The sequence below is a fragment of the Xylocopa sonorina genome, chromosome 1, assembly GCF_050948175.1.
Source record: "Xylocopa sonorina isolate GNS202 chromosome 1, iyXylSono1_principal, whole genome shotgun sequence".
Taxonomy (NCBI): Eukaryota; Metazoa; Arthropoda; class Insecta; order Hymenoptera; family Apidae; genus Xylocopa; species Xylocopa sonorina.
Genome location: NC_135193.1, coordinates 2,441,089 through 2,458,272, shown reverse-complemented (window position 1 = coordinate 2,458,272; position 17,184 = coordinate 2,441,089). Strand labels below are relative to the sequence as shown.

The window sequence follows — 17,184 nt, the reverse complement described above, 5'->3', positions numbered from 1 at the left end:
TTAAAAATTTATGTACATAATATGCAAATAAGTAATGCAGCGAATGTACTTATATGTGGTATGATCTTTATATACGTAATACATTTTTACATATGCAATATAGGTACTTATTTACATACACATACATATTTCATTACTGAAAAATGTAAATTATCACATTCAATGGAAAATATAATATTAGTTATACATAATGTACATACAATTATATACTTTCCTGATAACATTAATTTTAAAAGTTAAAAAAGTAATACGTTATTACTGATTAATGTTCGTTTATAATAAAACAAAAATAACACTGTTAACCTCTGTATAAATTCCTTAGGAAACAAAACACAACAAAACCACGTGATCCATGAATATATCATGCCGCTAAATATAGGTTGGAAAAATAAAATTCTTAATATTTTGTATAATGATTATTTCATTTAATACATTATTTTATTTAATAAACAAGAATGTACAAAGATATGCATGCATATCACAATTTTTCCAGATTAAAGTAATAATTTTCAAAATTAAGCTTTTTTAACGACAACGAAGTCCTATTCAAACTTTACCACGTTTGACACGTGGTAGTAGACACACTCCTGTTTGACGGAAAATGAATGCCAAACGTGTGACTATACATAATAGCTACAGTTATACATGTAGATATTACTTCGTATTCTGTTATATCTATAGATATAATTATACAGTATTTACATGTAGTTTGTTTTAATGACAACTGACATTTCCGGTGCAATATGAAAAATATTTCTTTAATTACATGTACATTTTGTGAAAAAACTGTATTTTTGTGATGAACAGGGTATACGATCTATGTATAAGGACGAATTTGTATGATATATGTAACAATTGATTTATATATAATATTTATTGTTTATGTAAGAGAATTTATTAAATGAAAATGTTTGATTACAGATTATTACATTATAATAAAAATATGTATTGCAATACAAAATCTTTACCAAATAATGTTTAATCTTAAAAAATACTCGCTCTGTGCGTATGTGTGTAAGAAAGAATTTCTTTGAAAAACAATTAATTAATAAGTAATACAAGATCTGCGCGTGTCTGAAATATTTGTATGGTAGTTTGCGCATTTGGGGTTCACACAAGCACTTGGAGGGAATAGTAATCGATTGACCGACGTGCGCGATCTCCATTTCTCGTATGCAAGTTTAGTGAAGTTCTTTGTGTTTCTTGTAGAGTAAGGGGTATATTTGACCCTTTCAAATTAATTAAAATGGTTAAAATGGAACATGATGTAAGTAGAAATTCAAATTAGTCTATATTTTAGAGAGTACTTATCATGCCTAAAAATAATGTCTATATAAAAATAAGAATGGTGTACCTAAACTGATATAGTTTTTCACCTTACTTTACTTGCGTGCATCTATATTGTAAAATGCATAGTAATGTTATTCAACTATTACAATTTTCTTTCATTTTTAATGAATGCTTTACATTCCTATACTTTACATACGTGGCTTTGAAATCAAGGTAACTTTATTTATCTCTTATTATGGACGACGTAAATTCATGTGATGTGAAAAACAACGAAATAAGTTACCAAATATTATTTAAATTTATAAGGCTTCGAAATGTGTATTGTTTTATTACCTTGAAATGGGTGATCGTAAGCAAATATTTATCTATCGTTCTTCTATGGCGTGGCGTACGCTGACGCTACGCCATTTAAGATTTTTTGATACGTTACGTATTTAATTTATTTAATCTTCCAAAATGTATTGTGATACTTTTTGCCTCAAGTCATCGCATTTTATTCTTCATTAATATTAAATGGATCTAACACTAAGTCTTTTTTAACATTCCAAGTTATTTGAAATGTAATTGATGTACTGTTTTATATGTATTAATAATAACTAATATTTTATAAATATGTAAGTTTAAATTCATTCATGTGGGAACTATATTTTAGTTGTATTAATTATTTTAAAAAATTGTTGATAATACTAAAAGAATTCAAAAACAATGATGTGAAGTAATTATTAAGTTTTTAATAATGTTACTAATATTGATAATAATACTGGATAGAATTACAAATTTTGTCTAATTCTTTAATTACATTGATATTTTGTTGTTTCAGGATGGAAAAAATGAACCTGAACATGTTAGGAAATTGTTTATTGGTGGTTTGGATTATAGAACCACAGATGACTCTTTAAAGAAACATTTTGAAAAATGGGGAGAGATTGTTGATGTAGTTGTAATGAAAGATCCAAAAACAAAGAGATCTAGAGGATTTGGATTTATAACATATTCTCGTGCACATATGGTTGACGATGCCCAAAATGCAAGGTTATATATTGTAAAATAAATTAAAAGTATATAAAATTGTATAGTCAAATCAAATTTGATCTATTTATTTTTTAAATAACCAGCGTAATAAATAATAAGTTATAAAATAGACATTGGTCGTGAACGTGTTATATCTGTTAAATTATGTAGATTACTATTTTTATAATTTACTTAAGTTTGAAATTTTGTAGACCACATAAAGTAGATGGACGCGTAGTGGAACCTAAAAGAGCTGTTCCCAGACAAGAAATTGGTAGGCCTGAAGCTGGTGCGACAGTAAAGAAACTATTTGTAGGTGGTTTGAAGGATGACCACGAAGAGGAAGATTTAAGGCAATACTTCCAAAGTTATGGTAGCATAAATTCAATTAGTATTGTAACTGACAAGGATACAGGCAAAAAGCGTGGCTTCGGTTTCGTGGAATTTGACGACTATGACCCTGTTGACAAAATTTGTTTACAACGTAATCATCAAATACGTGGCAAACATGTGGATGTCAAAAAGGTATTATAGTGGTGTGTCGTTATGTTTAAAATATTCTAAAATGCAATTGAATTACTTACATATTTATGTTGCAGGCCTTAAGTAAGGCAGAAATGGCCTCTGCATCCGGCGGTGGCGGCGGCAGTGGTGGTGGTGGTAGTAGAGGAGGACAGAATGTAGGAAGGGGACCTCGTGGTGGCAATCAGGGTGGCGGTAATTGGGGAGGTCGAGGAAGTGGTGGCGGTGGTGGAGATTGGAACAACGGTGGTAATCAGGGAGGTTATGGTGGAGGTAATCAAGGAGGTTGGGGCGGTAATGGTCCTTGGGAAAATCAGAATCAAGGTAAAGGTTCGCATAAAGATATACTTTCTCCTTATTTCATTAAGTATTCTATTAATACATTAGTGTTAATAGTGTATTTTATAACTTTTCATGAATGTATATATATATGTATGTATATATATGTATATGTATATATATTTAAGGAGGAGGTTGGGGAGGCCAAGGAGGTCAAGGTGGATATAACAGTGGTGGAAATTGGAGTAATGACAACTTTGGAGGAGGTTATCAGCAGGGTTATGGCGGTGGTCCAGTACGAAATAACTTCAACTCTGGAGGAAGACCTGCACCCTATGGTATTAATATGGGTCCTAGTGGCCGACAGTCTGGAGACTCGAGATGGCTACCACCCTTCGGTGGACAAGGTTGCTTCTGTCCTTCTCAAAAGACAACGCGTCTGTTACGTACCTTGAGCAACTACTTGTAGATCTGCATCAATTATTAGTAATAAGATAATTTTTTAATCATTGTAGTATATATACAATATACTATTTTAATGACTGTAAGTTGCACAAGGAGCGTTCAGCTTATAATTAGTACAATTTTATAATATTTTATTACTAATTAGGCATTCGCACGAAGTATTATATGATACTTCAGTTTAACTTTGTTGGTAGAAAATTAAAAAGTATTTGGTACAAATATGCCAAGAGATATTTAACAAAAAGAATTGGATTTTACATATTATTATTTCAATATATAGTTGCATCTGCCAAACTTATAAATATTAAAATTTTAGTAAAATGTTAAATTGTGAAGTGAGTGCTATTGTTACAAGGTATTGTGAAAGCTGTTAGCTTAACATTTTAAATATTTAGAAGAGACTTGCCATATGAAATAGTTCAAATATTAATTAGACTTTTCACATATACTTGCACTTTACATAAAGTTGATAAAAGTAAATTTACAGTTGAACATTATTCATATACAGGCACGTATTAATTGGTAAAAAAAACAGGAAAATTAAAGTTATGACAAGATTAAGCTATTATTCATGTTAGATTGAGAACTATTGAAAAATGGCATTTTGTACCCCTACCAATGTAATACTTAAATATTTATTGATTTTCTACATATTTACAAAGTAATTCACGTGTCATTTTATTGGATAGGAACTGAATACGGAATCACATAATATAGCAACATTAATGCTAATTACATCATTAATATTAATAACATCTGTGCAAAGTAGATTTAATTGGATTTGAAAAATATCACAATGAATGGAATTGAATACTTTCAGTACAAGTTACATTAAGACATAAGGCGCGATGTTGTAGTGAGAAGGAGCGTCTTTGTCCATTTCCTTTATTCTAGTCTAATTCAATTCACTCATAATATGTTGAATCATTATTATATAAAAGTATCTTATTACACAGGTAATTGTTTTGGAAAATACTAAATACTGTACTTTATATATCAATATTTACATTATCATAAAACAATTTTTTAAGTTATATTTTTAAAAGGCACTGCTGGTCCATCGAGATGAATTTCATTATTGTCATAGGGGAAAAGAAGCAACCAACTTATTCTAATAATCAATGAAATTTTATTCATTGATTGTTGCCTTGTGATATCTATCAGATTTCATCTTAATTGACCATTGGTGTCTTTTGGAATAATATCATCTTTTCTTATATATATGTATATATATAAGAAAAATGTATAAGTGTTTGTCATAAACTGCTCATTACTTTTAATATTTTTAATGAATATTAATACTTAGAACAATAATATACGGTTAATATAATACTCATGCAGTTGTTAGGATAGTAAAAGTTTTGTCATTACTATATCACTATCAAATATTTGGGAACATTTCAGAATTATGAATTTTATACATATTTACTAACTCCTTGCAATTTATTTATTTACTTTTCAGGTCCTATGGGTGGTGGAAATTCTGGAGGTGGTGGTGGTGGTGGCTACGGTAACCAAGGGGGATATGGCGGTAGTTCTCTTGGTGGCGGAAACATGGGAGGAGGAGGTGGTGGCGGTGGAAGAAGATACTAAAATACATTATCCTTGATTGCTTCCCTCAAATGGTAAGCAAAATTTTATTACAGTTATTTAATACATATTTATTTTTAGCTTACGTTTTAATCATGTTATTATTTAAAAATAATAAAATATAGTTACATAAAGACAGTTTGGAGCAATAAAAATGTTTTATACAAACTAATCTTTATAAGTAGCGAAGTATTTTTGTCAAATGTCGTTTACATTTTAATCAGTACATTCGATAATTCTGAAGGCTTAATTGTGCTCTGATAATCATTTTTTTTTTTTATACTGAGAAATTGTTGATACATGTGGAAAGTAATGTCCGTTATATTCAAAAACTGTCATTTTGGTTAAGTAGGATTATTAAAACCAATAATTGATGAACCAGGTCTTAAGGTATACTTGAATTGATAATTCTCTGATTCAATTAGTTTCATGTTATTATGTTTATATATTCTTACAAACTTACTAAAGCTTATCAAATTTACATATGATTAAGGATAGAAATAGAAGACTTATCGTTTACGTATTTAATACTCCATACTATTATAAATAAAATTTTAAATACAAACATATTTTTGTACTTTATGTAATATGATAAGATAATGTAGGGGAATAATTTTTATGTTTGTTGCCAAAGTATAATCGTTGGAAAAACGAATTAATAAAATCCTTAAATTTGAGTATTTAGTAGCAGTATTGATGTATGTAGGAGTAGATATAACACTTTATTACGTTTTTCGCTAAGGATTGCATCAAGCTTACTAGGGCATACATTTCATGTCTCTATTTTCTCAGGTCTGTCTTGGTACGTACAAATATATGGACTTCGACTAATTTCATGACATTGCTACATTCCTTCCATCGACTATACTTTCTAATTAAATTAAAAAGAAAACAATGTATAATAGGATGACATTGATACAATCAAATTATTAGCAAAAGATGAAGGCATTAAGTTATTTAATGTTCTTTCTTTCCTTTGCATTTAAATTTTGCCAAATTTGCCATTTCTTCTAGTTTAAATAATTGTTATATGGTTGTAATTACAAAAATAAGATTACTGACACAGTGACGATGGTAATTATTATTATACAACAGATTACCGAAGTGCAGTAGAATTAGATTAATAATTATTTTGATGTTTAAAGTACATTGAAAAGAAATCAATAAAATCCATGTTAGGAAAACCTATTAATGAACAGATTTCTGGGATACATATTAGGATACATAGTATCTGAAATAAATATGTTTGAGTAAACTTCTTTTACCATATAACAAATACTAGATTAAGATTACAGTGTGTGTTCATTAGTGACAATATTCGAGATTTGATATTGACAAATATTTCCTATAGTTTTCTTTTTAAATTTAGGCATATCTGACAGTATAAAGTGCTAATTTTATTTAATTAAATAGTTGCAAAAGAACTACTTGAAAAATATAGTAATCATTTTAAAATGAAGATTTGCTTATGAGATATTTAAGTAGTTAATTTTATTTACTTCCCATAAAAAATTAATAGCTTGTTTTAAATAGTTACTATCTATTTCCTGTCAAGCATTCAGATATATAAATATAATTAAGAGCTTTTATACATTTTATGTACTGACTTAGTTAATTGTACAATCTCGTTTTATTTTTAACACATTTTAATGTTACAAGCTAGTTTATTATAGGATTGTTTGAATCTATATTTATTATTATATCCAAGGTATAGAAAATTTCATTTCATTGAGTAGTGAAGCATTACATGCATATTCTATGTTATTCTATAATTTATGATATATTGATTGTTTTACACAAGAAAGTATACTTTATATAAGAAAGTATCACATATTATATACGTAGATATACAACAAAAAACATTGCAAAAGAATATTCTTCAAACAATAGTGAAAGTTATATAATATTTAATTTTTAGCTCAAAATTTATAGATTCTTACACTTTGAGTATCTTCAATCATCTTAACTAATAGATTTATAACTTTTGAACCTCAGGTGAACCTACTACTTGTCTTCTAGTCGTCAGTACTTCTGTACTGTTTAGTATTGGAGCAGGCAGGGCTATAAGGCTAGAGACAAGACCAGGCAGGACAATCAGGATACAGGACAGAGAAGCGTCATCTTAATAGATCACAGTGAGGGAGGCTTTTGTCTGTATTTCTTTTGGTATCTAGCACCTATCGCATATATCTTACATATTCAACCATTTATGTGAAAATATTGCATCACAATTTTCTAGACTGTGCCTGAACTCATTGTGTGGCACATATGATATCCAAAAAAACAAAAAGGAAACCGATAATTAAGAACGTGTAGCTATCGTAACTGTTAGAGAGCAAGACATGCATTAGTTTGACTTATTCAGATATTATGGCTAGGGATACATCCGTGCCATCCAAATATTAAACTGTGTAATATTTCGTCATTTACTGTTGTAGCATCTCTATAAATGACTATATACAGATCTCTAGGACTATACATTTTAGACATTGGAGAGCACGATTGTTTCTCTAATTTAACGAATTGATATAGCAGTGCATGTAAGGATCTAGGTTTTGATATATTGATTAATTTCACAATAAGTAAGGTGTTTTTATATAGATTAAAAATGTCAGGATAAAAGAAACGTATATGAAAAAATGTTAATATAAAATGAAATTAATGAATTTGCAAAACGAAACAGGTACATCGTGAATATCAGTTAGCATTTGTGTAGGTTACCTAGATTAATTAATTATTTAAGTTGTAATGTTTTAAGAGTTAGTTAATAAAAATGACCAGAACCTTCCACACGTTACTTTTTAATTTATGAGATAAAATGTCCATAGTATAGGATAAGTCAGAAGTACAAGACCATCTATCATCTAGTTAAAGGAATAGGGAATTATAGTTAGATAAGAGTATGGTTTGATCGTTATCTAAAGATATTCGCGAAAACTTCAAAATATTATATATATAGAAAGCATTCTTATATTTTCTGTGAATTGTGTAGTCAATGAGAGCACAAGTAAGGCAGTTTTTTTATATCTATATGTATCCACAGTATTAAGCGATTTGTACATATAAAAAGAATCTGTGACCAATATTGTGTAATTCTTATAATTTTTAAAACATATATGAATTTATGAACGAAGGGATACATTGAATTTCCTATTACGTGTATTATAATATACGAATCATAAACATCTGCTGTACATATAACTTATGTGTGCTACAAATAATTAATGATAAATTAAACATTCAGAAGAATAAAATATTCGAAACGTTTTTTAAAATTGTCACTAATAACAGCATGGCGTAAATGAAAAGTTCAGTATCATCCACTAGTGGACTACATGATGGGGTATTATGGATTAATAGATAGTTCAGATTTAAATTTATTTGTATTTTGTATTCATTACAATCAAATTCACTTTCGTAAGAAAATTCTTGATCATTGTTATGCAATTTAGTAATATAAATATACGATTTGAATGCTATGTCTATAATTCCAGTCGCATTCCTTAAAATATTTAATTAATAATTCCAAAAATAATTTAAAGCAATTTAACAAATGGCACAGATGACTTCAATACGATTACAGTTTAAAGAAAAGTATATATATATATATATGAAAGTATATATATATATATTTGTAATATAAATTTAATTATTACACTTGGAAGTTTCCAATTTTTTTTATTGCTTGAGTTAATTGAAATATATTTTTGAATCTACATTATTAAAAAATATTAACGTGAGATTAACATTACTAGGTACTTTTCAAAATTGTGTAAAGAATTGAATTTTAAGTCATTTAGGATGTTATAAAGCATTAATTAAAGATAAATTTTTATACACATTTTCGAGGTAAATTAATTTAACTTTTAATCTTATTATATAACTTGTTTTAATGTATACATTTATTTGGTCTAATCTATCAGTTAGTTTTTTGGAATATCATGTTTATTGGTCATTGTTAGTATTAAGAAAATTTTATCATCTTGCTTTTATTAAATTTAATATGATTATCAGGTAGCCAAAAGAATAAGGAATTAAGTAGGTATGTAATGCTTTTAGGCATAAAATTTTCAATATTTAAAATCATTTCTAGATAGATTTATTATCTAGCAAGTATGTAGTATCGAAAGTTAGAAGAGAGAAAATGAAAGAAGAAACTAAAAACGGGTAGGTAGCAGAACAAACGGATTCTGAACTGTGCAGCAAGGCTAGACTTTGCTAGGCTTCTCGCTAGCTTCTGTTATACAACCACAGGTAGGAATATTAGATTCACTTGTTTAGACATAGGGCTTTTAAATGACAGATTATGCATGATGTTAAAATTTGTTTAAATGTTTCCACTGAGTTATTCTGTTAACTTCACGACTATTCCTTTACTGATGGAAAGGAGAAGAGAAAGTAAATTATCAAATGAAAAATATGAGCACACTGTTAAGTTTTGCTTCATTTTGTTAAGCAACATTTTTTACATCTAAACGATAGGTGTGTGTGCGTGTGCATGAAGCGCACGCTCATGTATATATGTACAAGGAAATCAGTGTGAATTATATATAATATAATTTTCTTTTAACGAAAATGAATTTAAAAAATTTTATTAAATAATATTGATAAATTGTGGGACTTTTAATACAACCTTTTACAAAAAATATTTTAAGAAAGGATTATGCTTTCAAATAAAAATATTTTTAAAAAGTAAAATTTTTTATTCCACCTAGGAATACTAGTAGGCATTACGATAAGATACTATACTACTATACCAAAATGATATTTTGTTTACAGACTTATTATATTCTCTTATATATGAAAAGATTTTTATTTTTCTTACTATTTATGACAATGAAACATCGTTTAATAATGGTAGACCAATAGGTGAATTACATTAATTTTTAGTGTTGGCATATATTAAGGATGTGCAAATGTTTGATCAGTAAAATACTGTTGTGACTTAAATATAAACTATATAAGCAGATGATATAGTAATCATTTTTGTTTTACTTCTTGTGTATTAATTGCTATCTTTCGTTTTCATTAATTTCTGGTTTACCATTTGGGCTGGTACTCCCAGAGAGCTCCGTGTCACAGCTACCATTGTCAGTCATCGTAAGAGGTAAGTTGAAGTCGTCTGGTTTTTTAATATTAAACTTTGGATTTATAACACTAAGATATCATAATAAGTTAGTATTTTCAGAATTATTATAACCTTGCCGTATGAAGGTTTATCATCAGTTTGAAAGATGTTAAAGGTAATGATAAATTATTTAAAAATAAGTTAAAACCTTGGTTGTTTAAAATGTTACAGAAGTGTATCGTGTATCGTTTATATGCATATCCATAAAAAATACTACTTCAATTAAACAGAAACACATTTAATATTAACAAATTTTGGTATAAAATGTTTTAAGAAATATTACTGTACTGCATTGAAGATATTATATTGATACATATACACTTTTTGGACACTGGGAAAAGGAAATATGAGTCATGATGAGATGAACAAGAAAAATGCACATACACCACTTTGATCACAAAAATTCTAGAAACAACACCCCCCTCAATAATGCGATTACAACACATTTCCAGTACAAAATTTGATGGTACGTTGTGAGATAAAGGTATGGGTAAAATTATCTTTGTGTAGTATCTATGTAGAAGAACTTGTCTTTTATTACTACTAACAATATTATCTAAATCGCATCATGTATTATTCGTCAGTTAAAGCCTAACTGAAGTTTTTGAAGACAAATTGTGCCATCATCTTCTCAGAAATGATTGAGCAGTTGCTGAAGCAATTACCAGCATGAAAGACAAGACATATCCTCAATCAAACAATGATCCGGTAAGCTTACTTAGTTCAGATGTTTTGTTCGATGGAGGGCAAAGAATATACAATTTCAGGAATAACTCGATCTGCATTAAAAGTGTCATAAATTTCTCACATGTTCTTATGTAAAAAGTTATGTGTGGATCACTTGTGTGAAGTGGTGTACATAGTTTGGATTGAAAGTGACTGAAAGACTCGTATCATTGAGACAACCTCATATTCTGTGTTCAGATCACAAATCGCGTTGGATAAATAGTTATTAACAGTGTGTTACAAATGTTTGGTCTGCCCTGCACATCATCTCATAGTTAGTATCTTAATTACTGTTGCTTGGTTCAGTTTCTGTGAATAATGTAAATACTTAAAAGTGTTCTTTTTTTTTTTTTTTATAAGACTATTTTAACCAGGAAAGGGGTTACTGAATATAGCTATGGGCATGTGTTGGGTGCTGTAAATCTATTTAATAAAATAAAAAGTTTTATGTGAAATATCAAGTTTGCCCTTACTATCCACAACATCTTATAATACAATTTTGGTAATATGTACTTTATAAATTAATAATAATAGCGCTAATTACTAGCGATGATTCGCTGCGGTCGCTTCAATCTAGATAATGACGGCATCTTTGCCATAAGTTGATGAGAATTATCTTATCAATGAATGTGTTCGTTTCGGCAAAAAGAAAAGTTATTGGGATGGAAACGTGATGAATGAATGCAGCGGCATTCACATATAAAAATGAAAATTTGCAACCTACAGAGAAACATAGCGCAATCGATAACTAGCTCACCATAAGAATGAAGAATCTGTGACTAATAAGAATTTATTTGTAGTAGAGAATACATATATGACGAGTGTTAACAATATTTTTGTATGGAATTATATTATGCAACATGCGCTGAGATGTCAAGTTCAACTCACGAACCCTTGACCTTTAATTATTGGAAAGTCTTTGTCCTTGGTGTCTCTGTGCGCGTACAGAATGTAGCTATACAATTATGATAATCGAACACTTCAATGTCGTTTTAGCGTGTGAAAAGCCATCTAATCGATGATGCGAGATTGATCTTTGAAATTGAGATGATGATTTTGGATTTGACGCTAATCTCTTAGAGCCTCCTTGAAATACGGCGCTTTTGGTTGGTTGAACTACCATTGTTTTCCTTGTTGCTCCTAAATCTGACTCTTCATGATTGGAGGATGATTTCACCATCTATATATAGATTACATACAGTTTGCTAAGAGAAGAAACGATGCAATGCCGCAAAGAAAGTGTGTTCGGTGGTATCGTCGAAGAGTAACGTCAGATATAGGGTGTGAATTACAGGATAAGTGAAGTCGATATATATCTCGTATACACGCTGATTTTATCTCCTTCCTACCTGTAAAAGAATAGAAACTGCATAATCTAAGTCGATCTTTAAAAAACGGATGGACAGGAATTTAGCCAAGCCTCAGGTATGTTTTATGTCGTTTGGGAATGAGAGTATTATCATCGTATACAACTGATGCACGATACATTGTAACTTTTCAACAAGCTAAATGAATGAGTAATATTTCTTGTCTCTGTGATGGAAGCCTATCGGCGTAACAACTATATTCTATGAAAAAACATTTGTCTACACTAATCAAACGGACTATTTGTACCACTTTTGAGAATGGTAACACGAGTACACTACTTTAATCAGTTCAATCTCAGTGTTTTATCCATGTGAGAACTGTTATAATTTATACTATATGTCCATGGACGCACGATGTAGTATTCGTATAATCATTTTGTTATTATTACGGACGAGGCGTATCATTTGTACATTTTATATAATTCCAACCATTCTGTATTGAATAGGTAAGATCAAAAGTTAGTTTGAATAATAGATACATAATGCTACACCTTACGTAATAGACTAATATATTCCTTAAAATTACAGGATGTACATAGTAAAATTGTAAGGGACATTGTCTTTGTATGAATTTATTCGATATTTCCTCATTTCTTAATTTTTTCGATAAGTTCGACATTTTATCCTTACCGATTGTGCTGCAGTACAGCTTATTGATTGTGTGCAACCGTCTCCCATTGATTTTGGCGCGGTGTATAACGTCGAACCCCCACCGTAGTCTCTCCATGCCAGAAAGGGTGTTCCTGTTAAATGCATAGTGTTCGAAGTTGCGCGTTCATTGTCAGTCAGCTTTTCTAGTTGAAGCTTCGTTTCAGAGAGAGAAGCAAAATTCGGTTTGAGTGAAATATTTTCTACAAAAACTGTCTGGGTAATGGTTTATATACAAGTTTGTGTATCTAATTTGTTAAATATAAAACTCATTGCTTCTTTATTTAATACTCGCGTAGTGATACAATAATTTTTATTTCCGGGCTTTATGTTTTGATTAAAGAAATATATGTCTATAATTGAAGAAATATAATGTGGTCGTACATTGAAAGAAAGTATAATATTATTTGAACGTAATTTCTTTCGCGTCTACAGAGATTCGACAAATTTTATTTAACATCGCCAATAGATTTAAAATGAGCGAAGACAACGACAAGAGTACGCAGGACGTTTCAAATTATCCTTCACCTAATACAAGATATTCAGCTCGTTCTACTTGTAGAAGTTTAGAGAATACCAACGTGAGATACGACGAATCTACCGACGATTCGTCAGACAAAAGCCATCCAATTCAATCGAGGAATCTTATAGAAGAAGATGTTTGTGAAAAAGACGAGGGAAATGATTCAGGCGAAAAGGTCGATGCACCCAGAACAGATAGTTCGATGGGCAAACAATGGGCCAAAGAGTATGACATTACAACAAAAAAGAACACTCGGCAATTTGAAGCTGAGAAAAGTTTTCCTTGGCAACGAATGATTCCCGCTGACAAGAACCTCTCGAAGCATATGTTCCTTTATTTGACACACAAGGAATTGCAATCCAAAATCGAGGATCTTACCAAGAGGGAAATGCAGGCCTGTACCAAGCACAGTTGGTACGACGCTTTACGCCTGAGGGACATGAAGAATAAATTGGAGCTGATTCGCGAGAAGGAATTATACAATACCGAGGACCTCGACATAGATGATGAATCGAGAAAGACGGTATTTACTAACATATATAAAAGGGAAGCTGAACTTAATGAACGAGAAAAAGTTTGCGTAGATATGACGATGTACAGGTAGGCTTGAACAAGTTAAAATGTTAATAATATATGTATATTGCACCGTGATCGATTATTAATAGAGTAATTCTAAATAACTTGATATATAATGTTATATATGGAAAAAATTCATTTAACGATCTTTGGTGCAAAACGTGACTATAAACGATGGTCCATCAGCAAAACGATCAATAACACCCTCTATAGTTTTAAGTAATCGAACTCTATTAATATTGCAATGAAAATTTTATAAATATGCACACAAACGGAATTAGACCATAAATTGATCATAAATTCTTCTAAATCTCAGAAACAAGAAAAATATTGCTATATTATCTCTATTGGTATTTATTATTTGATAACGTTTTTAGTGAAGATGCGGAGACTATGTGGAAGAAATGGGCGAAAGAGGATGAAAGTTTTTTAATCGAGGATGCGCGACTACAGAGGGAGAAGTTAATGGAGAGTTTGGAAAAGGAATGGCAAAGTCTCGCAGTCCACGATAAAGAGAGGATTGCACGATTGTATCAAAGTGTCGATGAACGATTTCGCTTAGCAAGAGGAGCACAAACGACATCTCTTTTTAACGTGAACAAGATATAATTCGTTCATAATTTTGGTGTCATTAATTTGGCCATAGGTTTTTATTGGCTTTATTCATACCAAGCTTATTTCAATCGTTACAGAAGCAAAAAACAAGAATAAACATTGAAAACGAATAACAAAGGAAAAGTATGTTTACAATCGTTATAAATTGTAAACGTTATTTAAGACTAACTATCGCAATCGGCACTAATGGCACTGAATCTTAATATAGGAAAAAATAATATGAAACAAGCTTCAGATTAATAATTATATTCAAAGTATTAAATACTTGAGGATATAATTACATGGCATTATATCTTGAAGCGAATTCTATGTTTATAAAATATATATATAAATATATATTATATATATAACAAATATATATATTCATTAATTATATATATATAATTAATGAATATATTTTTTTTCTGGCTATAAATTAAAGACAGAAAAAGTTTGCAAAGATTGCTGAATTGTTTGAATTGAAAATATTTATTCTTCAGCTCGAAGAAATGACTGAAAAAGTCAATGTATTTTATTACCCTGCTGTTGCTAATAAAGTTAATCAACACTATAATTAACCGTAGCATTGCCTTTTATATGAGCTGTTACCTGAAATATACAATTTCAGGACAAGGCAAAACAAATACTTCCTTGTTTTATTTCATAATGCGATAAGCTTTGATATTTTCAATTTAAAAAAAATTTTTCCCATGGCGTCATCTCTTCAGAAAGTGCTCAAACTGGTTGCGCACTATTATGCACAGCGAAGTAAACTACTGAAGAACTACTAGCGCCATCTCTGAGGAAAGTACTAAAACTAATGCCCGACTGGTTTCAGCGCTTCTCCAAGAGATGGCATTAGTAGTTCTTCAGTAGTTTACTTCGCTGTCGATAATTTGTGCGACCAGTTTGAGCACTTTTCACAGAAATGGCGCCACGAGTACTAATAAAAATTTGTCTAAATATTAAATTTATCAAAATATATAAGAATACTAGGTAGGATCTTTATATTATTCTGAACCTTCGTATTAATTAATTTTATAACTTTTATGACACTTATTGATGACTTTAACTGTTTCTATCGAATTTTATATTAAATTCGATTCCAATTTTACATATAATAATTAGTTATTAATTTGTTTAATTGTGTGTGTCAAGTAATCAAGTGTGCAATAATTTTATTGTTTCTACCTACGTGTACTAGCAGATGTATCGCAAGCAACTTTATTCTTTTGTGTTATATATATTTAAGTAGGTCTTTAACAATAGCTTACCATAATTAGTATACATATATATGCTCTTGCTAAGCCATACATTTTATAGAACGTAATATTTCATTTTTAATGGTTAAAATTATTGAAATCTTGCTATATTATTACATTTCGATCTATATATTTTTTATATAAAATCGATTATTTTTTTGTTGGTTAGTCCAAGTTTACATGCCGGTAGCGTCTCTTTTTGTCCTTCCTTAATTTTGACATTTTTAAGTTCGATTAGATGTGTTAGAGTAGTTAAATTGTTAAAAAAGTGTAAAAATATAGTTTTGAGAATGTTTTGTGATAGTTCGTGATATAAATTTGCAAGGAAATACGGAGAAATGTAAGTTGAAATATTTCTTCCATTAGATAGTTGAATTTCGTTTCGAAAAAGAGAGAATTATTACAATAATTTTGTTGTTACAACAAGAATTTGAGTATTTCAGTGTATAATGTACTGCAATGTTCGCAATTAACATCGTATAGATAATAAAATAACATGTAGAATGAAATATTATATATGTTGTACGTGTTCTACACGTAGATATATATTTATAGGACAGCACAAATTTATTTGTGCAAATTATCTTGGTCAATATATACCATAACACAATAGTATAATACTTTTCTCTGACTTCTGTGTCTTGTGTAGTAGATTTTCAATTAGCTGATTTGTTTATAGTTGAAGCAGATAGCGAAATACCAAGGCCACAGAATGAAACGTAGAAGCGTAGTTGGAAAACGACGTTCGAGCGCCTTCGGCCTCGTTCGAATATCTTAGCGCTCGTTCGGTCGCTTCCGGGGCATGCGACGAGTGGCATCGGCAGTCAGTTCGCGTCGTCCTCTACTGGTGGTAAGATGTGTGTTGTTGGTTGCTGTCGATATAACTTTTTGAGACACGTTTCTACATTCGAGGTACGTTCATACGCTTACTTATCAACTGCGTAGTATTCTCAATTGTAATTATATTTTACTGTTGTTCTATTACTAACTTTATTTAATCATTACATACTCGATTAACTATTTACTGAACATTATCATTATAAATATCAATTTATCTTTGAAGCTTCTTCTTATTTTTCTTTTTATTATGCGATTCATTGTTCATAGTTGTCCACAGACTCTGTTTGAATTTTGAAAATATGATTTATAAACTTGTTTATTATAAAATATTAATATAACTAATTTTACCTTTTGTATATTTAT

General features: G+C 29.8%; 2 protein-coding genes across 6 annotated transcripts; both read left to right on the top strand.

The window, feature by feature from the left end:
* Positions 1-1,104: 1,104 nt before the first annotated feature.
* Hrb87f (Heterogeneous nuclear ribonucleoprotein at 87F) lies at positions 1,105-10,500 on the top strand. 5 transcript variants are annotated; one of them, XR_013102040.1, is made up of 8 exons: positions 1,105-1,267; positions 2,111-2,322; positions 2,514-2,826; positions 2,901-3,153; positions 3,291-3,509; positions 5,030-5,192; positions 10,223-10,264; positions 10,346-10,495. XR_013102040.1 is itself a non-coding variant. In XM_076898180.1 (7 exons), exons 1-6 carry the CDS (start codon positions 1,247-1,249, stop codon positions 5,158-5,160), a joined length of 1,149 nt encoding a protein of 382 aa, XP_076754295.1. In that variant the 5' UTR covers positions 1,105-1,246; the 3' UTR covers positions 5,161-5,192; positions 10,223-10,500. The 5 variants fall into 5 exon arrangements, 4 of the variants coding, with proteins under 4 accessions (XP_076754295.1, XP_076754287.1, XP_076754301.1 ...); XM_076898180.1 differs by having other exon boundaries at positions 10,223-10,500; XM_076898172.1 differs by lacking the exons at positions 10,223-10,264; positions 10,346-10,495 and adding an exon at positions 7,153-7,945 and having other exon boundaries at positions 1,107-1,267.
* A 3,002-nt stretch (positions 10,501-13,502) lies between these two features.
* On the top strand, positions 13,503-14,743 carry LOC143432484 (uncharacterized). Its single transcript, XM_076909244.1, has 2 exons — positions 13,503-14,149; positions 14,503-14,743. The coding sequence occupies exons 1-2, from the start codon at positions 13,503-13,505 to the stop codon at positions 14,732-14,734; spliced, it is 879 nt and encodes a 292-aa protein (XP_076765359.1). The 3' UTR covers positions 14,735-14,743.
* The last annotated feature ends 2,441 nt before the right edge of the window (positions 14,744-17,184 follow it).

What these genes read in the sequence shown, in the direction of transcription:
- Hrb87f (XM_076898180.1), top strand. Translation starts at nt 1,247, where the DNA reads ATGGTTAAAATGGAACATGAT. An exon ending in AAATCAGAATCAAGGTAAAG is followed by an intron (nt 3,154 to 3,290) that starts GTTCGCATAAAG and finishes TATATATTTAAG; the next exon opens with GAGGAGGTTGGGGAGGCCAA. An exon ending in ACCACCCTTCGGTGGACAAG is followed by an intron (nt 3,510 to 5,029) that starts GTTGCTTCTGTC and finishes TTTACTTTTCAG; the next exon opens with GTCCTATGGGTGGTGGAAAT.
- LOC143432484 (XM_076909244.1), top strand. Translation starts at nt 13,503, where the DNA reads ATGAGCGAAGACAACGACAAGAGTACGCAGGACGTTTCAAATTATCCT. An exon ending in GTAGATATGACGATGTACAG is followed by an intron (nt 14,150 to 14,502) that starts GTAGGCTTGAAC and finishes TAACGTTTTTAG; the next exon opens with TGAAGATGCGGAGACTATGT.